The 24269-nt window shown below is 44.9% G+C and overlaps 1 protein-coding gene across 1 annotated transcript in view; it reads left to right on the forward strand.

The window, feature by feature from the left end:
• LOC147690174 (cholesterol 24-hydroxylase-like) overlaps positions 1 to 24269 on the forward strand; it is a 284595-nt gene that overhangs the window by 56265 nt on the left and 204061 nt on the right. The window contains exons 2-4 of the mRNA XM_086937768.1: positions 454 to 531; positions 8598 to 8679; positions 21485 to 21555. Coding sequence (XP_086793894.1) covers positions 454 to 531; positions 8598 to 8679; positions 21485 to 21555 — 231 coding nt within the window. The remainder of the gene's footprint in view (positions 1 to 453; positions 532 to 8597; positions 8680 to 21484; positions 21556 to 24269) is intronic.

Here is a 24269-nt window from a genome sequence, read left to right on the forward strand (position 1 = left end):
GGCATATGCTTAATGCTGGAGTGAGCATAAGAAAAATGTGAATAACAATACAGACAACTGGATGAAAGCCCGTATGTGTAGTTTATTATAAATATAATTGTAGTAAAATTAGAAGGTCCTGGCTAACACCAGATCTACAGATGGGGTACATCTTCTGGCTGCTTAGCAAAAGACAACCATAATCAGAATCAGCTAGCAGATAATTTAATTTACACGGGAGGTGCAATGGGCGGCACACACGCCAGGTCTGGCTCACTCGCACCTACTGCACCCACAATAATTGTGCCTCTGTCTCCACATGACGTTAGGCACCTATAAGGATAGAGCCTCTTGTATATTGAAGTCGATTAATTTTGCTTAATGAAGAATTTTTGCTGTTATACATAAAGTGTCAATGCACTCAGGTATTTGGTCATTTTTAACTGATTTGTAATTTATTTTTCTTTGTTACAGCTTTGTATTTGGGCATTTGCTCTTAATCATGCGTATTATGAAGAAAAACGAACTCTTTTATGACCAGGCACTGGAATGGTAAGTTGTGCTTCAGTGGTTTTTACATTGCTTTTTAAAGGTTGAACTTCGGTTTCCATCCTAAAGGCAGGGCAGGAGCAATTAGCTGCTCATTGCTTAGGCATTTATTCTATGGACAATTCCCATTTAATAGCATGGTGGAAATTAGTGCTGGAGTGTGGCTGAGAGGGTTAATCTATATGTAGTTTACCATGGAAAGATGCAAGCATCGACCGTTATAGGTGCTTGTATTCCTTGTTTTTTAACTGTGTTGGGCAATTCTGATCGTTTCTGCTAGTTTGCATCTTCTTGCCCTGTATAAAAAAGAAAGAATGCAGGCAGAATTTACTGCTGAACAAGTGTTCCTGGTTCCACGCAGTGAGGGATGGATGGATGGATGGATGGATGGATGGATGAATGAATTCTTGTACCTTTCTGCACTGTCCGAGACAGGACAATGTACATGCTTTAAGTTTGTTTTCAAGCACCTTCCAACTGGAGTGCCTAGAAACCCCGTGAGGGAGGAACTGCACACAACCTTGGCTGCTGGAGAAGTTAAGAGCTGTCTGAAATCCTGCCAGTGAATTAATTAACCCTAATGCAATTATCATCTCCTAAAAGCATCTGTGTTGGGCTTGTTTCCAGGTCTCGCCTACGCAGTGCACATGCGCTGCATAGGAAAAAGACATTTAGCCATCGATTCAGGTTGGCTGCCAAAAATGTGCACGCATTGCATTGCCTTCAATGGCAACGCGTGCCCGTTTGGCGATTCCCTTGCGGAGCGAACTTTGAAAATATGGTTCCTGCTCGCTCCCGCAAGGGAATCCGGTGCAGGCCCCCTCCTCTCTTCCCCTTCCCATGCTGCCTCCTCTTCTCCTCGTCAGCGTGAGGTGCACGCTTGTCTTTTTTGGATCCATTTCACAGGGAAGCAACTAAATGAAAGAAGGAAAGAGAGGTTGTGAACCGTTTCTTCAAGTTACGGTTTTCAGTAAGTGAGGAGCAAGACAGAAAGAGAAGGAATAATAGGAAGAGAGGGGCGGGGGCAGCTGCCAGCACAGAAAAGAAGAGGCCATTTTCCGAGAGACCCCGACGTGCAGCTCCCATTATGAGATAAGATGTTATTAATATTTACCTGTAGGGAACTGCTAAGTGAAGACTCTGAACTCGCTGCCCCAAAACCTAAAAAGATATGAAAAACAAACCTGACAACAAATGCTGTGCAAATGAAACCAGACATTTGTGTAGACAAAGACATCTTTATCCTGGTGCTTCTTCAAACAACTACATATTTCAAGCTGAGATTCATGGGATTAGCATTTTTTTCATTTTTCAGTACCACAAGGTAGGGGGTATTCGGGCATCGGAGGGATATGATATTTCAGGTCACTCGTGGTTAGCAGGCGTGCATCAGTCTGACGTCCAGTCCCCCAGCTTCAGCCTCCAGTCAGGAGTAGGGAGTCAAAGCACTAAAGCCTTCTGCATGTGGTCATCTGAATGTACAGCCAATCGGCCGCATCAAGAGCATGACCACAGACTCAAAGAAGCCTGAGTTAGATGCCTCCACGGTTAACAACGGCACTTCCAGTGCATATTTTCGTCTTTGGAAAGCTCTTTTTGTTACATTGTGTCCAGTTGTGGAGGTTTCGTCTTCTGTATTTATGTCCCCTTCTGGAAGCCACATCTTCAGTACCCTGTCCATTTTTAGAAGACGGAATGGTGTATTGCATCCACTTATTTTGGTGGCCTCACATTTTGTTCTTTGCCCAGCTCTGGAGGGCTTATTTTGTGCATTTTCTCTTGTTCCGGATGCTTCATCAGCTCTACTGTATCCAGGTCTCTAGGCATCATGTAGCATATTTCCTCATTTGCTAATGGCCTTGTATGGATTGTTTTCTAAAATATTAAATAATGAGTTGTGTCCAGTTCTAGAAGCTTCAGCTTGCTAGTTGCTCCAAGCTGAGAGGTTACGTCTGGAGAGCAGTTCCCGTCTTAAAGGCTACATTGAAATATTATGTCCAGTGGTAGGTGTAAAGGCCTACTCTGGTGTTTGTGACGAGTTTGGGATGCCTCATCTGGAACATTGTGCCCAGTTCTGGGAGCTCTATCTGGTTTCCCGTCTCCCATTCTGGAGGCCACACATAGTATGTTGTGTTCACTTTGGCTATTGTGCCCAGTAGTGGAGGTCTCCGCTCATTTCTGAATAGCTTTTCAGGAGTGTTTTGTCCAGTTCCAGAAGCATGGTCTATTGAACTGCGTCAATTTCGAAAGGTTACTTCTGTAGTACTGTGCCCCACTATGGAGGTTAATTTGAAGTATTGAAGCCAGATGTTGTGAAGACACTATTTGATGTATCCTAGATGCTTACGTTCTGGAGGTTTCATCGGGTATATTCGGTTCAGTTCTGAAATTCCCATCTGAGGCCTTGTGTCTAGTATAAGAGACCTCCACTGTGTTCAGTTCTGGAGGGGTTGCACAATATATGATCTGGGCAGTCCTAAAAAACATTTCTGGAGCTTCATTTGGTGTCTTGTGCTCAGTTGTGGATTACATGTCTGCACTATCGGACCCAGTTTGAAGGCTTCATCTGGAGCATTAGTTCTGGTGTTTGATACTTTTTGATTTATTGTTGTGTGCCACCTGCTACACACTTCTGGTCATAGTCTGTGACGCATACTGTCAGATGTTTTGTCCAGAAGGCGTTTACTTGTATTATTAGGTAAGCTGTCCATGTAAATAGTGCGCACAGTAGCTGTTTTCCTTAAACGCTCTATTTTATTTTATACAACCATTTTTGTGTATGAAATGCATAGTTGAATCACTGCAGACCATATAACCCAAGTTATAAAAATATAAGCAAAAGCTATCAATAAGTGTGTAATTGGTTTGACTTGCTTGTTGTGAAAGCTTGAAGAGAATTTACAGACCTCCTGAGGAAGAGCCTATCCCTTTAATTTTTTTTTTTTTAATCAATTTTTGAAGAGCAAATAAAGCAATATATACCAAAAGCAAAGGGACACAATAAAATACTTATCTAGCAAATAATGTAAGGGCAAAATTAGCGGCAGAGCTAAACCAACAACATTGGTCGTAAGGAAACAAATCAGCCACAAATACAATAAATAGGTGTGCATAGGTGGAGGAGAGCACCGTGGAGGAGGAATGAAAAGAGACACGAGGCAGACGAGTCCTGTGAGACAGCCACATCTGCCAAACAACCCAGAACAGAGCCCTAGATCCGGCCCAGTTTTCTCCTCCGAGGATCATTCTCAATTAGCACTATCTCCAACCTACTTATGCTCAAGAATTGATCCCACCAGATCCATGGAATTGGAGTTTCACTATCAAGCAGAAATGTGCAGTCTACCCAGTGGGAAAGAAAATAAACATATGCCAGACAGATAATCCGCTTCGAATCGGCTACAACCTCAAGGCTAGAGATGCCATACAACTTGCCGGAAACAAATTCCTAATACAAATGCACTATAAAACAAGATGTAAAGACAAGAACTTAGTGGCTCCCACAAGCCCAGAGCAGAAACGGTGGTCCCCTGACCGTAGCTTAATGATGAAGATACAGTGCAGGGTATAGTACCAGTCGGTGATGCATTTGAGATGATGTACCTTAATATGTGACACATTCAAAGCTAAGTGAGACAACACATTGCTGTGCCGGAGGTCAGCAACCGTTACTTCCGTATTGAGCAGGTTGCTCCACTTATTTGCCCTCAGCTGGAACAGATTCTCCAGATGATCCTGAGAAGACCGATGTATTAACTTGTAGACCAGCCCGATGTTTCTCTTTATTGGGGCTTTCCTTATAAGGTCCAGGCCGGTGTTATCAGAGCAACTCACATCTTCTTCCTTAACACCTAATATAAAGTGCCACAGCTGAAGATATCTCTAAAAGATTGTGTAAGGAAGAGAGAACTGTATATTCCCAAATGAAGATAGAACATCTCCATCAAACAGTTAAACTAAATTCTAGAGGCTAGCCCTATACCAGGTCTCCCTGAAACCATCATGAATACAATAAGGAAGATTAGGATTAGAGCCCAAATATGTGAGCTGATTAAACGGGGTGATACAAGAAAATATTTGCTTAAAGGAACCTCTGATGAGGTGACAAACTTTTAGCATCTTAATGCAAGTTCTCTTAAAGCAAAATGTGGCCGCGTTACCCACACCGGGGACTATTGACTTCCCAAGCGAAAGGAACTCCATGAACATACGCCCCTGTGGCCTCTCACCACCAACCCAAAACCAACCGAAGTCCTGAAAAAAATGGCACTAAATAATAGAACCTCAGAACTGGAAGTGAGACCCCACAATCTTCCTTAGGCCATTGTAAAAACTGAATCTTACAGCGAGGCTTCCGATAACACCAAATAAACTTCTGCCATTGGGAGGAACAGTAGGGATACAACAAAAAGGTAAAGATACCAAGGGAGGATAATCATATTCATAAGATTGCAGCAACCCGTAAGGGCCAAATGAAAACGATTCCATTTAAAAACGAGCATTGGCATAGCCAATAGGTCTCACCTTTGGGAACTTATAAGTGTTTAGCCATGCAACAGTTGATGTTGTTGCACCAAGGATATTGTGCTGGATAACTAAACACTTATAAGGTCCCAAAGGCAAGACCTATTGGCTATGCCAATGCATGTTACTGCTTGCATCAACAAAATGGGTGAATTTCACAAGTTCTGACATTCGCCTGAATGTTCCAATAACCACAAGAATGCCTGTGTTGCAGTGAAGACTGAAACCAATCATGTAAACTTCAGAGTGCTGTCAAATATAGGCACGAAGAACACTCTGTGCACTTAAGAAGCACACTGCAAGTGACCCTAATAGGTTTCAACCATAACTGTGATAAGGTTAAACCGATTTTCAAAAGATTTTTTTCAACAAAAAAAATTGTAACACACTGGGACAGGTTCTGGTCTATGTGTTTGCGAATAGTGATAAACTAATCATTACCTGTAACAATGAAGTCACACCATATGAAATGGTATTGATTTTCAATGTTTTCTTTTTGTGTTCCGGCAGGAGGTTTTTTGAAGGAAATATTTGTTTCTATTTTATTTCCCCTGAAGAAGGGTATCGCCTGAAATGCATTGGGGTTGTAATTAACGTGTATTGATGCATTAGCACTTGTATTATGTTATTATGTTTAAATGAATTGAATCAATCATTTTGATTTGTAACGATTGTAAACATTCTGTCATAAGCTTGCACCGCAAACATAAAAAAAAGGTTTACGCAATGTTTTGAATTTTTATTTTTTAAATCTGTTTAAACTCATCACAGTTATGGTTGAAACCTGTTAGGTTCATTTGCAGTGCGCTTCTTGAGAGCACAGAGTGTACTTCTAGCCTATATTTGACATTATTCGATAGGGACAGAGGCAGATCCCGATAATGAAGCAGCACACACTGTGTCTTTTGTATACACACCAAGGAATTTGATTAACTGGTACCACTAAGGGTGTGCAGGTTGAACTCTTTCATTGTTAAACTTCAGAGAGCTGCCTGTGACCTGGTTGTGTGTGTAGTTTGTGGACGGTTCTTGGTAATTAGTGGCCGGTTTGTTTTTCCCCTGCATGTACTTTTCTGCTACTGCGTATCAAGCGTGAGGAGACGAAAAATTGCACTCTAACCTATCTAAAAGTGTTAAAAGAAACAAATGCTAACTATGCTGTCAGACAGGTTCCTGTAAAACATAGAACTGAGTAGTTTCAGAACACAACCTCAGAGGCAACATCGTTTAAACGTTTACTTGCTTTGCCCGTGGGGAAGCATGGGGAGTTTTGCTAGACGATGAGTTACATATTGTATCCATGTGTGAAGAAGACGTGCTGCTCTATATTCTATATTCATTTAACATATATGCAGGTATCAGCAGAGATATTAGTGAATTTCCAAAAGGTGTCTGGTTTGGAAGTTAACTGGGCCAAATCCAGTTTTTTCTCCTCTGTGCTGACTGTCCTCCACAATTGGTCAACCAAAGGGTGAGGTGGGAGCCTCGGGCATTTCGGTACTTGGGGATCCGTATCTATCATAATGAGAATGACCTCATTGAGGGAAAGCTGACCAGGGCCATAATCTCTTAGCGCCCACAGATGGCCTTCATGAGTTTTCTCCTACTTCCAAGGACGAGTATCACTTTCCTAAATAGTAATGCTCCCCGCCTCTTGTATTTTTTACATAATCTACAGATGGCTGTGCCTCGTGCCACCTTCACGAAGTTAGCTGCCATGTTTGGAGGGTTCAACTGGAATAAGGGCAGGAGAAGGGTGGATCTGTGTCGCTTAGCTACCGGTGAAAAAGGATGACCTGGGTGCACCGAATTTCGAACATTATTATGTGGCAGCACAGCTGCAATGGCCGGTGCGATGGTTGGCATAGAGGCAGTTGGATGAAGTGGGCGAGCTGACAACATCCAGGGCATAGGAAACACTGGGATCGATGTTGCTCCTTGGAGCGCAGCCCGTGGACCTAACTGCCTAGTGAAAGTGGCTTATTGAGGCAATAAGAGGGCCTGAGGCTTATGTTGGGTGTAATCCCATTCTCTCTGGCCATTAGTCTGAGGTTCATCCCGCAGTTCCGCACAGGCATTGGTAGAGAAGAGCCGGCGGCCTGGAGGGACACGGGTTGACCTCAGTGGGGGATCTGTTCAGAGATCGGAAGTTAATACCCTTTGGCCCGTTGCAAGAAGATCATGACCTACCAGTGGGCCATTTTTTGGCGCATGGAAAACTAATAGCTGAGCTGGGACGCCTGTGGAGTGTCATCACCCACTTACCACGCCCTGCACATCATGGGGCGGGTCGCAAGCTGGTGACCTTGGTTGTTAAAGCCTCGGCGTATATGGTGTCTGACCCTCTGTTGCCTCTGCGCCGGCTCTGGGAAACCGATATAGGACAAGCCCTAACACCCAAGGAGTGGGAACGCATTATACCCTACCCACGCAAAGTATCTTCTAATGCCAAATTCCAGTACATTAAATTCAACATACTGCACAGGGCATATCTCACCAGGGCTGTCCTCCATAGAATGTTTGGGTCCTCCATTCTTTGTCCACGTTGTTGTGCACCCAATTCGGATCTAATACACATGTTCTGGTCTTGCCCAGATTCTGCAACCCTGTGGTCTGGAGTCACAGATGTATTTACCGCAGGGACGCGTCGTGCCGACTTCCTTACCTTGGAGGGGGCGCTGTTGGGGATATTCAGGCAGAAGAGGGCTCAAAAGGTGTCTAATCAAGAGATTTGGCTATGCTCATCCCCGCCGGGCCATTGCTATACATTGGAAGGTGACCGCACTCCTAACAATACAACATTGGCACACAGCGACTCTCAAATGGGGTAGGGCAGAGGCGACTGCACTGCTCAGGGAGGAAGTCAGGGACGCTGCAGGGTTCCATTTTCTGATCTGTGGGACAACTTGTTACGTGACTTACAGGATACACAGGAAGATCCATTGGACGGGTGATGGACTTTGATGGTCCGGGCTCACTGGCTCATGGTCAGGGACCTCTGGTAAGGTGGGGCTGATATGGCTTGCAATGCTGCCCTGTTGTGTAGGGCAGACTGGATGGCTGTCTCCTCATTCCATCATGGGGGGACGACTTTGAATCCAAATATGGTAGTGTGAAAACAGTTAGTAATGGTTGTTGTACTCGCGGCCACAGTATTACCCCCATGTCTGGACTGTATGGCATCTAAAATGCTGGCTTTGTTATAGCTCGGTATATCTCTGTTAACTGCTATCTTGTTATGTTTGTAGAGAGTTAAAGTTCATTTATACTAAACCATGTGCTCCTGTCTCGGTATACATGACAATGTAACAAGTGTTTGTATGAACAGCCAACTGGATCGGCAGTGTCTACTGAATGTTGTATGATCAAAACTTAATAAAAATTGGTTTAAATAAACAGCATTTAAACGTTTACTCTTTGACATGCCAGTTTTATTTTTAATTTCCAGAGTCACAAAATAAAGTAGTGCTTCCTTCTTATACTTTCAAATACTATAATGTACTTGTCTTAATTGACATAGTTTTTTCCTATTGCCCCCATTGTAGGGTAGAGAAATATGGCCCTGTCATACGTCTAAATTTTATTCAGAGACCTGTGATCATCGTTTCAAGTCCAGAAGCAGTCAAAGTAAGTACAACAAAGCCAGATGTCTCAATCATATCACTGTAGGTCACCAGCTGAAAAATATGTATTCAGATATTAATACCTAATTTGACTGTTAGACACCAGTTATGAGTAACGCAACCATAACTTTGATTGGGACCCCATTTGTCATGTTAGGTTACTCACTTTTGCATTGCATACTTTTACTAATTGTAGGGCATTACAGGGCTTTCGGGGTCTGGGTGTCAAACAACCTGCTGTATAGCTCTTGACTCCTGGAACATATTCCATCTCAAAACTAAATTCCTGTAAGCTTACCACCCACCTCTTGATCTAGCTGGAGATCTTTACTATACCTTTTGTTTGTGAAAACCTTCTTAAGAGGTTTATGATCAGATTGTACTCTAAAAACTGTTCCCCATAGGAAACCCCTAAATTTGTTCAGCACCCGTACAGCTAGTGCTTCACTCTCAATTACAGAGTAGTTAAACTCTTCCTGTCTTAATGCTCTAGAAGGAAAAGAAATTGATATGCTCCCCAGTACTATCTTCTTGCAATAGTACTACCCCAGTCATTTAGAGCGAGGGTCCGTTTCTGTGATTGTGTTTTTCCCTGGGACTAAGGCCTGAAGACTAGGTGTGTCAGTGGTTTCTTGATATCTAAAAATTCACTTTCACCCCCCACATCACATGAATGAAGGGTATTCTTTTTAAGCAATTTGCGCATCTGGAATGTGCCGCCAGCAAAGTTGTTTTCAAATTTGCTATAGATCTCGACCATCGCCCAAGAATGACTTGAGCTCATCCTTATTCTTGGGGGCCGTCAAATTCAAAATTGTGTTTAAAAGATCCTCCTTAGGATGTATGCATTGAGGCAGTATTAATGCCCTAAATATTTAATTTTGGCACACTTATTCTTACATTTCTCCCTTTTTTACTGTTAACCCATATTCCATGAACTTTTTAACCACTAAACGTAACTTTTCATCTTTAATGGTGTCCATCTCCCCAAAGATTAAAAAGTTGTCTTGATGAAAGGAAACCGCTGGTACAACAGCCAGTATAGTTGGCATGGCCCTCTGGAAAATTGATGCTGCCGTCACGGAATGGCATTTGTTTTGAATTCGTATGCTCCCAAAGGTTTTAAAAATGCTGTGAGGTCGTGAGATTCTGCATGAAGGTGAACCTGGTAGTATGCCGATGTGAGATCGAGAGTGGAGAAGTACTTGCCACCACTGTTCCTTGTAAGGTGCGCTCACATGTGTATCTACGTCACTCCCAGCTTGCAGTGTCTTCTTTGAAGGGCGCACACACACAGCTTAATTTCCCAAGAGACAAATATTCATGTTAATCGCAGTGCCCTGTAGAAGCATGATGGGCGCTGCGATCAGCGTGAATACTTTTTAAAAAGACATTCTGCCCCACAGCTGCGTTCCACTAAGAAAAGGCTGCACCCCTCATGCTTTTAGACTTGCTGCAGGCCTTTTCTTGATAGAGCACGGCAGTTTGTGTGCCTTTTTGAAAGTTTTCATGTTAAATGCAGCCCCGTGTATTAGCATGTCGGGCGCTGCAAGTAACATGAATACTTTAAAAAAGGCACACAATCTGCTGTGCTCTATTAACAAAAGGCATGCAGAAGCCTAAAAGCAGGAGGTGTCATTTTAGAATCACTAATATATATTAGTGATTGTGAAAGCGTGCATCGTGCTTCTAGACTTGCTGCATGCCTTCTTTTGATAGAGCGCTGCAGATTGTGTGCCTTTTTGAAAATGTTCATGTTAATTGCAACACCTTGTATAGGCATGATGGGCCCTGCAATTAACATGAATACTTTTGAAAATGCACACAATCTGCTGCGCTCTATTAACAAAAGCATAGCTGCCAAGGTTTCAAATTGCTACGTGTGACAATTTCTTAATTTCATTGTAATTATGAGTGCCATTTGAATGACTATGAGTGACACTTTCTTGTGAGCAAAATCAAGGTATGAGGTAGTCGGACAGCACCACTGCGGCATGCTAGAGCTATTGATTAAAATTTAAAAACACATTTTGAAGCAGAGTCACTGAGGCACTACCTCCTGCACTCTGTATTGCTCTTTCCTATGTATTCTTCCCTGCTCCATGTTGCTTTCCCCTCTGTGTGGTTCTCCATCTGCAAAACAATTCTGCTCTCCGTGTTGCTCTGTTCCTCTTGTGCTTTTCTCTGCAATCCCTAACTGCTCAATGCTGCTTTCTCCCTCCTGTGTTTTCCTACCGTTAAAATCTCCCTCCTGGTGCTCCTCTTGCTTTCTTCCATCTGTGCTTTTCTTCCTCCTATGGGAAAATAGCCCACGCTCCTTGTTTCTCTCTCACTAAAACACTATCAGGCAATCACTCATTCCAAAGACTGCAAGGCCCCCTTGTGGTCCAGATAATGGGCAACTCAAATTGTCCAAGCAAAAAAGCTGGTTTTTGTTACCGCGCCCATGAGATGAGTGGGATGTTTGATGGGTCCTTCCATTCTAACTCAAACCAAGTTCGGGGTCAGTGGACCAGGGCACCCACATGCACAGTCAGGTTCTTGGCGCACATAGCCTTGGCACAGAGACCTTACACTGCTGCACACAGAGGAAATAAATTAGAGGGAACATTGCTTGCCACCCACTAATTTGGCAAAGATCTCCATAATCTTGGACATGGTGAACTTGTCAACAGCGTCTTCTCTATTGAGGGCTCTCAAGTCGACGCATAGGTAGATTTTCCCATCTGACTGATCTACAACAATTATTGGGGTCAACCACTCTGTCTCATCTACCGACCAGTGTAGTAACCCCATATTTGCACAAATTCTCTTACTCTGCCCTCACAGCTTCTTGAACACTAATAGGCAGGCTTTGTACTTTGGCACAGACGGGGTTGGCATTGTCTTTCATTTTTATTTCATGTATAAAGTTCTTTTGGCACCCCAACTTGTCAGAAGACTTCAGGGAACTCCTCCTCAATTTGGAGCCAATTCTTCCCCATCTGTGTATCACTCTGTACCAGGATCTGAGGGCAGGAATTCGAATCAAGATACACTCCTAAATCCTTCTGTATTGGCCTCCCCAGGATATTTTCCCCACGTTCTGATGCATACATTTTACACACTTCTTATCTGTTTTTGTACTCTATCTTTTGGCTGCACTCCATATCCCCCAGGGGATATATTCATTTTTCGCAGCTTCACCTGAACATTATGAATTGGTTTAAACATTTCATCTGACATGATCGTGAGGTCCTGGTTCCATGTGTAATGTTCTCCTAAGGTGGTTAGGGTTGCGTAGGTGGTACTTACCGGTTACCAGTAGTTACTGGTTGTGTGCTCTATTTTCTATTTTGTGCTAAAGTGATTATTATTCTATGTTCTAACAAATATTGACCTGGACTCTCGCCACGCCATGGACCTCCGTTTGCTGAATTCTGCCTGCTAAGCCGCTGCTGCTCGCCGGACCCGCTGCGCGGGTCCCGCTTCGCGGACTTAGCAGCTGTGGGGAATTGGCCTGGGGCTTGTTGGGACACCGGCAGGGCTGCGAGGGTAGAGCGGGTGGACTCTAAGTTCCAGGAGTCCCCGCGCGCCCGTGTCAGCTGGGCTCCTCTCCCTGCCGGCCGCGCCCCCAACACAGCAGCACTTAATCATCTTCAGCCCTCAGAGCAGCGGGAAACTGACCTGGACTCTCGCCACGCCACGGACCTCCGTTTGCTGAATCCTGCCTGCTAAGCCGCTGCTGCTCGCCGGACCCGCTGCGCGGGTCCCGCTTCGCGGACTTAGCAGCTGTGGGGAATTGGCCTGGGGCTTGTTGGGACACCGGCAGGGCTGCGAGGGTAGAGCGGGTGGACTCTAAGTTCCAGGAGTCCCCGCGCGCCCGTGTCAGCTGGGCTCCTCTCCCTGCCGGCCACGCCCCCTAGATCACCTGTGTACATCTTTAAAAGGAGCAGTCTTTCCCGCAGGGCGGGAGCGCGCGGGAGGGCGGGCGCCGGGAGAAGCCCGGGACAAGGGCGGGACCGTCTGTGGCCGTCCGGGGCCGCAGGAGGCCGGGCCGGGCCTGACCTCTTACTTCCGTAGTCCGGAGGACATAGTTTCACTACAAGATGGATACGGCAACAGAAGAAGAAACCCCGGGTAAAAAATCCCGATTACGTGATGGTTCTCTGGAGAATTACTTTCCTAAGAGGAGTGAGGGAGAAAAGGATTCTATCCTAGCAGAGCGCAGGGCAGAGCGGCGTCGCTCAGTTGAGAATATGAAACATAAACCCCTCACTGATAGTCTACTTGAATTGAACCGGGAGGGTGATTCGAATGTCCTAAGTGAGGATAACGTAAGTCAAGACGGAGTCCCCCTACTGTTTCGTGACTTTGTAGCCACTCCTTGTCTGCCCTCGGATAATAATATTATAATTGTTTCACCCACTCCTAGCTGTAGTCGTGTGACTGACACATCTAAATCTAGGAAGCAGAAAGTTACGTTTTTTCCTGTAGCCCAGACCCACCGCCCTCCCCCTAGTAAAAAAAGGAAGAAACAAATGGTGGTATCAGGTAAAGCCAAAACATCGCACACTGACTTCGGTAAAGGGACAAAAACCCCGATTACAACTGAGATTCCTCCAGTAGTAGAGCAGGATCATACACCACAGGTAGTGGTTCTACCGGTTCATTGTCCATCTTTAGCAACCACACAAGATGAGGCTCCTGATAACAACGATACTTCTACCCCAGGTCAGAAGTTACTACCTCTAAATATTCAAACAGACCACAGTCTTATAGGCCGCCCTTCATACTACCCTATATTAATAATTATCCCCAGTATGGGCATCAGTTTACCAGGGTGCCTGATCTACACCCCGCCTGGTCCATGGTTCCCCATAGACATATGTTGAACCAGGGCTCTAGTATGAACCACAACAAACAAAGGAGGGGCCTGGTCAGAAACCTGTTAGTGTGCCGCAACTGAGCTAGTTACCAAAAACCATTAGAAGCACTAGAAGTGATAACCCAGGTATGTTAGAAAAATTCCCATCAGCCCACCCATGTGGCGGAATGTCGTCATGACTTCGGTAAAGGGACAAAAACCCCGATTACAACTGAGATTCCTCCAGTAGTAGAGCAGGATCATACACCACAGGTAGTGGTTCTACCGGTTCATTGTCCATCTTTAGCAACCACACAAGATGAGGCTCCTGATAACAACGATAGAGCCACCCCAACCATTACTACACCACCACTTCCCCCAACAGTGACAGGGAACTTGGAATTTTTGTTGAGATCTCTCCTTCTACCTATCAATGAGTCTATTAAAAAGGTGGAAATTAGATTAACCATATTGGAAGCCGCCATAACTAGTATGTCTACCCTTACCAAAAATAAAGGAAGTGTGGCGGTGCATCCCACACCCTTGACAGGGCCCCCTCCTACCACACCACAAAGGAAATCTAAAATCTCTTCTGCCCCTGCTCTGACTAAGCAAACTTGCCAGCCTCAGGGTAGAGCTGTGCCCCCAACTCACAACACACCGCCGCCTAAACCACTAAAAGCACCAGCCACTGAATTGGGTGCGGCCCCCACCAAATCAACCTTAAAGGCCTCGACGAGCAACAACCAGAATGCACACGGGGATGGTGGAAATAGCAGAATACCTCATAAAAGGGTCCCACAAGTAGAGATCCCTCCGGAAGCGGTGCCCTACGTGGTGATTTTAACGGGGGTCCCTCAGTTAACAGAAAATAAGAAGGAGGGATATGTTGATCTCAAGAACAAAATTATCCATTGGTTGCGGTTGCACAGGCCGATAGCACCTAACATAGATGGGGACATAGTTCATGTTAGACGGATCAACTGGCTGGGGAGTAGAACTAAAGATATAGAGGGGGACCTAGTGGTGGTCAATTTTAGAGACCCTCGGGCAGTTGACTATATCCTAAACTGGCCACCTGGGAACGGGGAAACCTGTATTACCCCACGGGCTTTAACATACTTCTACCCCAGGTCAGAAGTTACTACCTCTAAATATTCAAACAGACCACAGTCTTATAGGCCGCCCTTCATACTACCCTATATTAATAATTATCCCCAGTATGGGCATCAGTTTACCAGGGTGCCTGATCTACACCCCGCCTGGTCCATGGTTCCCCATAGACATATGTTGAACCAGGGCTCTAGTATGAACCACAACAAACAAAGGAGGGGCCTGGTCAGAAACCTGTTAGTGTGCCGCAACTGAGCTAGTTACCAAAAACCATTAGAAGCACTAGAAGTGATAACCCAGGTATGTTAGAAAAATTCCCATCAGCCCACCCATGTGGCGGAATGTCGTCATGTGGGAGATGTCACCAATCCAATTCTCAGACAGTGCACCTAGTCATGGTGCAGAGTAGGGTGGATTAACCATGGTGTAAATACAGACCAATGGGCTTCACTGGTGATGCTAATGGAGTGCAGTGCAAAAATAAAAGTGATAAACGTGAAAATAAAATTGACTCCGAGGGCCAAAATTAGTTTAATCAGTATGGCGCTTGGGTCAAGATTAAAATTCTGCCAAGATAGTTTGAAATTATAACTATGTGTGGGCAGAGTAAGTGAAGGTCGACATGTTTCAGCTGTACTGACTATTGGTCTAAGCTTTCTTCAGGACCATTAAGGAAACTGCGACTGCAAAAATAAAGATTAAAGAATCAGTGGTACACGCTGATGTACAATGGATAAATCCTACCAGTTCCTCTGAGCCCAGATGGATGCTGCAGGAAGTCCAAAACTGTATGTATCTCCCAGCATTGTGTGGGAGTACGCCTCACCTCACCCGGAACCCACTCGGGAAAGAGGGGAGGCCCCGCTCTATCCGTCGGTACCTCGCTGCAGACGTCCAAGTGGGAACGGAGGTCTAGTATGAACCACCTGAGACCCTTCACCCCGTTGGATACTTACAATCGGTTTTCCCAGCTGTCAGGGCTGGAAGACTGCGATTGAAGTTGGGGGCATGGGGGGGGGGGAAACACGAAAATGAACCCCCTGGGGTTGAGGACCCTCGTCTACTTTGTGGTAGCATAGATACAGAAGAAGTTAGTCTATCCACAGCCCATATGGCCACCACCAATGACATTATTGAGGATTCTAGGCTAGTTGGGCCCTTGACGAGTATGGTTGGTTGCTTCGCAACCCACATTTCATTGGCCCAGGAGGGGGGGAGCCCTATGACCAGGGTGGTAAACGAGAGTATGACCGAGGTGGGTTACACATCTATGCCCAGAGGACGGCGGGTAATAAACCTCCTTTCTTGGAATATTGCTGGGCTAAAGAGGAAGCTAGAAATCCCGGAGTGGCACACACTCATTGAGCAGTTTGACGTTTGCCTGTTTCAGGAAACATGGAGTCTAGTTCCTCTACATAAATCGGGGTATACCACCCACTCTGTGCCCGCTGTAAGCAAGGGAAAGGGTAGACCATCGGGTGGTCTCATAGTTTGGATAAAAATAGATCTGAACTGGGTGGTCACAAGCCATAATGTGGAGTGTAATGATATACTCCACCTTTCGGCAAGAGGACGGGAGGATGTCGTCAGGCTTCACCTTTTTAATGTCTATGCGAGAGGGACACTGGGTGACTCTCCCTCTTTTACCTTAACAGCCCTGGACTCGGCCTTAGCCAATTGCTCCTGCTCAGCTAAAATCCTAGTGGGGGGTGATTTTAATTGTACATTTGAACCCCTTCTCGGAGATGACCCATTAGGAATTGAAGAGGAGGATTCAAAATGGTCCATCCCAACTCTTTCCCTGCCCCCTATTAGGAAGTGGTCACCTAGGGCCATACAAATTAATGCACTGACAAGGGACCACAATTTAAGAGCCCTTAATGGCAGGACTATATCTGATCAGTCAGGGGCATTGACCTTTAATAGACTCTCAGGGCCGTCCCGAATCGATTACATCCTAATGGATGTTGGATTCTGGCCGGACCTTATTGATATGGAGGTCGTCCCAAGCCAGGATAGTGACCACAATCCCCTGTGTTGCAAGTTCAATTGGGGTGTTCTGAATGATAGACGAGCGATTGTCACCTTAAAAACAACTAAAGAAGTTATCCCATATAACAATAACCGTAGACTGAAATGGGATAAGGCTAACCTTAATGAGGGCGATATAGGAATCATTAAAGCGATGGTTGAGGGTTTGTCTTCTAACTTAGAGGTCTGGGTTGGTGAAAATCGGACCGCCAGTCCCCAACACCCCTCCCTTGACTCTGCCTATAAAGCCACAATAGATCAAGTTGGCCAATTTTTTTATCTCGAAGGGGAAAAGTAATAAGGCTCCCGCTATACCCTCTACTCTTAGTAAACCATGGTATACTGATCATTGTAAGAGCAAAAGGAAAAAACTGACAAAAGCTCTGCTTTCAGGGGACCCTTTACTGGTTAGAGCGGTCAGGAAGGATTATCTGAAAGCATTATCATTGGCCAAACGGGAGTGGGAGGAACAGCATTGGCAGGATCTTTCCAAGGCTGTGAGCAGTAGGAACCCGAACCTTTTTTGGGATTTGGTTAATAGAACAAGGCAGAGAAAATCGCAACCATTGGCTGACCATATAACTAGCCAGCAATGGTTTACTCATTTTTCATCCCTATATGGAGACTTGGAGGAAACAACTAGACCTGGGGTGAATAGCCTGGGTGAAGGGGACCCCATAGAGGATAATGTCCTTTTATTTTCAACCGCAGAGGTAGTGATGGCGATTAGACACCTAACCCCTAAGAAAGCCGCCGGACAGGATGGGATCCCTGGAGATCTGTTGATGGCGGAGCCAGAGGCCTGGGCCAAACTAATTGCTATAATAATGAATCTGATCACGAGGGGACACCAGGTACCAGACTCCTGGAAAGGGGCCGAGGTAGTTACTGTGTATAAGAAGGGGGCTAGAGATGACCCTGCGAACTACAGACCCATCAGTCTGATAGACATAATCCAGAAAGTGGTCGGCAGGGTCATCATCTCAAGAGTAGGCGACTGGATAGAGGAGGCTAGTATCCTCTCCCACTTACAAGCGGGGTTCAGAAGGAAGGTAGGCACGATGGACCAGGTCTTTCGTCTTTTTGCCATCTATTGGAAGGCGGTTACCATCATGAAAGGCAGTTTGTACATGGCCTTCATAGATCTCAAAACTGCATTCGACCTGGTCCCTCGTACAAAACTTTGGGAAATACTTGGGGTGATGGGTTTTCCCAGTGGTCTTCTGAGCCTAATCGTAAAGCTGCACGAGGGGAACTATGCGAGGGTTAGATGGGGATCCCAGGGACAACTAACAGACAGGATCCCAGTGCGGAGAGGAGTACGTCAGGGCTGTGTCATGGCTCCGACCCTCTTCTCCCTATTCGTTAACGGAGTGGTGGACCATCTGAAGGGGGAGGAGTCGGATGCCCCATCCCTGGCGGGGGAGAGAATCCCCACACTGCTCTTCGCTGATGACACCCTATTAATTTCCAAATCCCCGGTGGGCTTACAAAAACTCTTGAATCGGTTTAGCTCCTTCTGCACCACCCGAGGCTTAACCATCAACACATCGAAAACCAAATTGATGGCTTTTGCACCCTCAAAAAGATTTAAAAATAATTTCATGCTCAATAACGCTCCCCTCGAGCTGGTTGAATCTTTTGACTATCTTGGCGTCCGGATAAACAGCCGCATGACCTGGAAGGATCATCTTTCCAAAATGCTACTAAGTCATCGTAGAGTATCCGGGGTGACGCTGAAGGAGCTCCGTGAATCAACTAGTAAACCGGTCTCCCCAGCTATGACCATCTATGAGGGACAGATTCTTCCTGCAGCACTTTATGGCTCCGAACTTTGGGGGTTTGAGGGGGTTTCAGATTTGATGATAGCGGAAAACAATTTTTTTAGGAAAGTGGTAGCTCTTCCCGCTTCCACCCCCATGATCCCACTAAGATTAGATCTGGGCAGAAAAACATTTAAGGACTTGGTGAGGCTACGCCCGTTGCTTTTCTGGTCCCGCCTAAGAAGAACTGAGGAGCTCGCAAAGTATGCAGAAGGGCTGGACGAACTACTTTTATTGGACACATGTAAAAAAATAGGATGGCTAAATAAACTGAAAGAACTGGCCTTCAGCTTGGGTCTAAGAGAGGCATGGGAGTCGCAATCACCGCCACCCAAAGATGTTATTAAAAAACTATACTGGGACTGGGTACAGAGCAACGCTACGAGGCTCACGAATGTGGGCTCACTTACTGACCAATTTTTGTCAATTAAGTGTGTGAGAAAATTGGAACCCTTTCTCGATTTAATAACTAAACCGTTGGATCGAGCGCTGTACCTAAAATTGCGATATGGGACGCTCCCGGTGCATGACTTTACGGTGAGATGGTCGAATACAGATGCCCGCTTGCGTGCATGCCCTGGCTGTGCGGCCCCAAAGGAATTGGTGGCTCACTTGTTTTTCGCCTGCCCAGCCTACAAAGGGGCGCGGAAATTCTGGCTGAAACCCGTCTGTAGGGAATTAGGGCTGAGGTGCCATAGCCAGGCACTACGTGTCCTCTCTACAGATTCTTCATCTGCCAGTATGATTTGCGGGGTGGCTAAATTTTTGGGAAGCGCTTGGATGACACGCTCCCGCTTACTGAAACTGCATCCGGGGGGTTCCACAAGCTGAGGACGAATTTACTGCCAGCAAACTAATGAATGAGGTGTCCATGCTTTTATTGTATTTTATAATCTTTTATAATCTTTATTGACATTTTGAAATGTATATGTATATGTATTCTTTTATGGTGATAATTTGCCGAATAAAGATATTCAAACAAATATTCTAAATCCACAAGTGCATATTCCTGACAGTGGTCCATGTGGCCCTGTCCTGTACATATATCCTCTGTAAATTCTGCCAGTGCCTGTTGGCACATTGTAAAGTGTGTGTTTTTATCTAATGTGTTTGGTGTAATACAAAGGCTATTTTTATATATAAACTTGTGTGGAGTTTCCTTTGTGGTGGTCCTTGGGTGTTGTTGCTGGGGGTGCGTGCGCAAACACTTAACTTACATAGCCTCAGAGTTTAGCCTTACTGCTCGTGTCACGTTACCAAGGGAGTGGGCAGGGGTTATCTTGGCGTGTAACTCCCTTGCCCTGACTTAGAGTGGTGGTCTCTGGCTGACTTTGGCGCAAGCCTTGGCCAGCCAGAAATCCCATTTCTAACACTTACTCAATGAGTTTTTCTGCATTCACAGGGGACAGCTGCGTACAGGCAGACTGTCAGTTTGTGAGTTCTACTCTATCCCACCCTCATTCTAAGTGCTTAACTGCCCCTTAATATGATCCTGGCTTCTGCTCTGCAAATTCCTCCTTGTTACAATGGCTCACAAGTGTCTCAGGTCTGCTATGCTACACCTGTGCCATGTAGCACTCATTTCTTTCAGTGCCCAGCTCCTGGTGGCCAACGTGCATGAGGTTTATCAATAGGTTATATAGTACTAATCCATAACATTTTGAGATATTGACAGAGCAGTGATGTATTACTACCACCATCACCAATGTTGTTCAACATTATTAGCACCACATCATTAACTGCTATAATCACCAACATCAACACTGCGGCTGCTCATGAAAGCAGTGTGCTTCGTGCATGGCAGTGGAAGCACTCCATAGGAGACAGCAGGGTCTTTACTCAAGCCACTGCAGACCCTGCGGTGCATGGGCCCCCCAACCCCTCAGGAGGACCCTATTCAGCCGAGACTAATGCATATAGGTGAGATATGGGGGACTCAGGGGCATGCTTCGAATTTTGTATGGGGGCACGGATCAGCCCCAAGAGCCAGTAACTTCAGGGTGAGACGGAAATACTTGCCTGAGCTGATCCAAGATGTGAATAACACTGTCTTAATCAAAGGTCTGAAGAAGGCTATGCCAGTGCCCTTAGTGGTAGGAGTGAGCTTACTAAAAACTCCCTAGCTGTATATTCTTCATGTTAATAATTAAATACCTTGGCTATCACCAGAACTAACAATGACTTCAGGCCTGATTTACATCTTGGAGGATGGGATACTCTGCCACAAATGTGACGGATATACCATCCACTGTCTTACAAGGGACAGAGGATATAATGTACTTGTAATAAGGCAGACGGATATCCGTCATGTTTGTGATGCAGTATTCCTTCAGCCAAGATCTAAATCAGGGCCTGCGTTTGAGTAACATTCTGCGTTCATGCAAATTTAACTCAGTTGTGCTCAACAGTTTTTCTTTAGGAAGAAGCAGTCACTGATATAGAACTTTAAGAGATAAACACTACTTTTAGCTCACCACAAATAGCTTTGTCCCATACCCTCCTTGGAAGGAACTTCACTCTGAAGTGACAAACCTGAACTAAACATGCCAACTGTATGCAGATTACCATGCAGGTGCATCAAGATGTGCTAATGATATAAGCAAACTAAATTTGTTTACAATGGAAGTCTCTGCATAAACATAACTACACCAACGTTATCACCGATTCAGTGTTAATATATTATACATGCTGGTATGCAAAGCGTAGTACTGTTTCCCACAGTTGTGTGTGGAGATGGGTCACGACTCATGAGAGGAGAATCCCTGAGTGGATTATTACCCATGTTCCCTCCCTTAACAATGGTGATTGATAAATAGCTTGTTCCTCTCAGAAAAGTGTGTGTGTTTGTTTATATGTGTTTGTGTGTATGTTGCCTTTGTGAATGTGTTTGTATGTGTCTAAGACTATGCTTTTCACCACAATTTCAAAATAAAACCGATATAAAAGATGAAACTCACCTTACTATAATAATGTTTTAATGTGTTTTGTCATTCCAGGAGTTTCTGATGTCAACCAAGTACAAAAAAGATAAATTCTATGAGAAAATATTTTCGCTTTTTGGTGTAAGGTAGGTATCGTGATACTAAAGAGTTCCCAAAAATGTATGAGGTTAAACTGAATTGCATTGTTAGGTTTTAAACCATGCAACCTAACTTTAGCTCAAACAGTGTATTTCCCTTACTTAGTTGCAGATTTATAGCAAGAGCCTGTTTATTTCATGGTCTTTTTTCAGCCTATATGCTAAGTATCACACTAAAAACTTGAAATCATACTTTTTATCTTGATGTGTTCTCAAGAAAATGAAAGAGGCTTTTTTTGGGCAGAAGCTCAAATAATTCCTCAGCAGAAGTTCAAAAGAAAATGGGACCTATGTCTGGTATACCCATCACACTTAGGGCGTCTACTGGAACAAACAACAAGGTGATGGAAAGAATGCTTGCATAAACCTCAGCCACTACTGATTGCTCATGCCGCATTCTAGCCCATTGTTTTTCACCCACTATGTCACTCCAGAAAGAGAGATATTTGCATATATAGGTATACCTAGATGTAGGTCCCATGCTTGCTGTGTCATAGGGCTCTAGCTGCACCCTACTGACAAGACCCAAATTAGTCTAGACCAGTCTGGGGTTGTTTGTGTTCACATTCGGAGGAGACCTGCCCTGAGAGTTTGGGATGGGTTGGTAACAGAATGTGCTTGTTGAGACCCCTTCACAAGTGATTGTCAAGCAGTGCGACAAATAAGCACATTCTGTTACCAACCCATCCCAAACTCTCAGGGCAGGTCTCCTCCGAATGTGAACACAAACAACCCCAGACTGGTCTAGACCAGTCTGGGGTTGTTTGTGTTCACATTCGGAGGAGACCTGCCCTGAGAGTTTGGGATGGGTTGGTAACAGAATGTGCTTATTTGTCGCACTGCTTGACAATCACTTGTGAAGGGGTCTCAACAAGCACAGGCGTTCCTTTATCACTGTGGGGGTATCTATGTCACCTCTTAAGTTCCTGTAGAAAGATTGTGTACGCTACATTCCTTTGGACCAGAATTTGAAAATGTTTCTTTCAGCAGGTTTACATCCCAATGCATGCATAGATTCTCAACCTGCTATTGATCTTTAATGAAACTTTTATTTACTTCCATCCTTTATTTTTTTAATGAATGTCCACTCCCCTTCTACTTTCTTCCTGCCTCTTCTGTATATAAATTACTTTAAATCTCATGTTCGTCTGTTTTAAGTACTTTTGGAAACCATAATGATATCTATTAAGTCCAGCAAGCAATTGCTTTTCACATTGCCACCTCTAATGATCACACCTATGTCAAGAATGTACCACAAAGAAACCGGAATGGAGGCATTGAATGAGCATGCAAAACTCCTATAACTAATGATACCTATAAAAGCACAGGAAAAAAACAGATACGTCTGCCAGCCCACCCCCACCAACTGTGGCACCATGGGTACAATCCCCATCCCTTCACCTTCTGCAGACAAACAATATTCTCCATAAGGTTCCTTCCATTCTTTTGAGGAACGCATGACTGGCGTAGGCCAATTCTCCATTCCACCTCAAGATGACCTATGGGACACATATGATACAGGCACACCTGCAAACATAGACCCAGGTCTGTATCCAGAAAAGTGATCCCCTTTCCTTCTTACCGTGACATTCTGGGTAGGGCGGCCCATTATCACAAGGTTCAGATCCATACTGAACCACTGGAGAATTACTTTATTTTAGACTATTTTCTCCAACCAACGCTCAGCACAATACCTTTTGATGCTTAAAGGCATGCTGCGACATACACCACATTGTTTTCGAAGACCTGGTCAAGGCATGAGTCATCACACCAATATTCGATAATAAATACAAAACTGTCCCCTACCGATTCAATATGTATAAAGTGTTACTCACCCCCTGGCTCTTTAGTGGTCACAAGCATCTTGTTAAGTGCCCCAACCAGATGAAGGAAGAAGAAAACTAGAAGCTGCGGGTAAGAGAGTGGCTGCCCAATCTGCCAACCACTGGAGAATTGACACCTCCTTTGGTCTCCTTTCCTGTTGCAACTGGGCTCTCTGGTATGAAATGGCGGGGCACCTCCAGCATCTCCCAGAAGAATACAAAAAGTAGGCATACGAGTTTGCCTCAGAGGGCAAACTAATTGGGAATACCTCTATTCACTGTGTTCTCAATGCGACCGACAACCCTGCAGAGGACATTAACTCAAGTGCTCTCATTAGATGATGACTAAGTGTCTCATGTTTTGAACCTGAAGTACAACAAAACATCCTTCCGCTGCCCTTAGATGGAGAACACCTCTTTGGGCCTCAAGTAAATACTCTAATCAAAAAAAGATAAAACGGCCAAAGCTCTCGGGGTGCTGCAGACACCTGCATATCAAGGTTCCTTTCATCACTCCCCCTATCGTGGAGAAGCAAAACCTACATCTACAGACACCTCCACTTCCTATTGGCAACTCTAGTCACAAACACATCGCCTAGGGAATACTGTAAAGGCTTCTACAAAGGCAACAATTCTAGAGGCAGAAGTAAAGGCTGTTTCTCTAAACCATCCGCTATCACTACAAAACCTTGACTCGCCAACCATTCCCCCCCTAAATACACAAAACCAGTAGGGGGTCGATTATGAGGGTTTCTTCCTACCTGCAGGAACACCATCTCTGACCAGTGGTTATTGCATATTATCCAACATGGTTATTGTCTGAGGCTCACTTCCACTCCTCCCCACATTTCACCTTGCAGCCACAAGCATTCACCACAC

This window comes from Lissotriton vulgaris, chromosome 9 (assembly GCF_964263255.1).
Source record: "Lissotriton vulgaris chromosome 9, aLisVul1.2, whole genome shotgun sequence".
In the NCBI taxonomy this organism is placed as follows: domain Eukaryota; kingdom Metazoa; phylum Chordata; class Amphibia; order Caudata; family Salamandridae; genus Lissotriton; species Lissotriton vulgaris.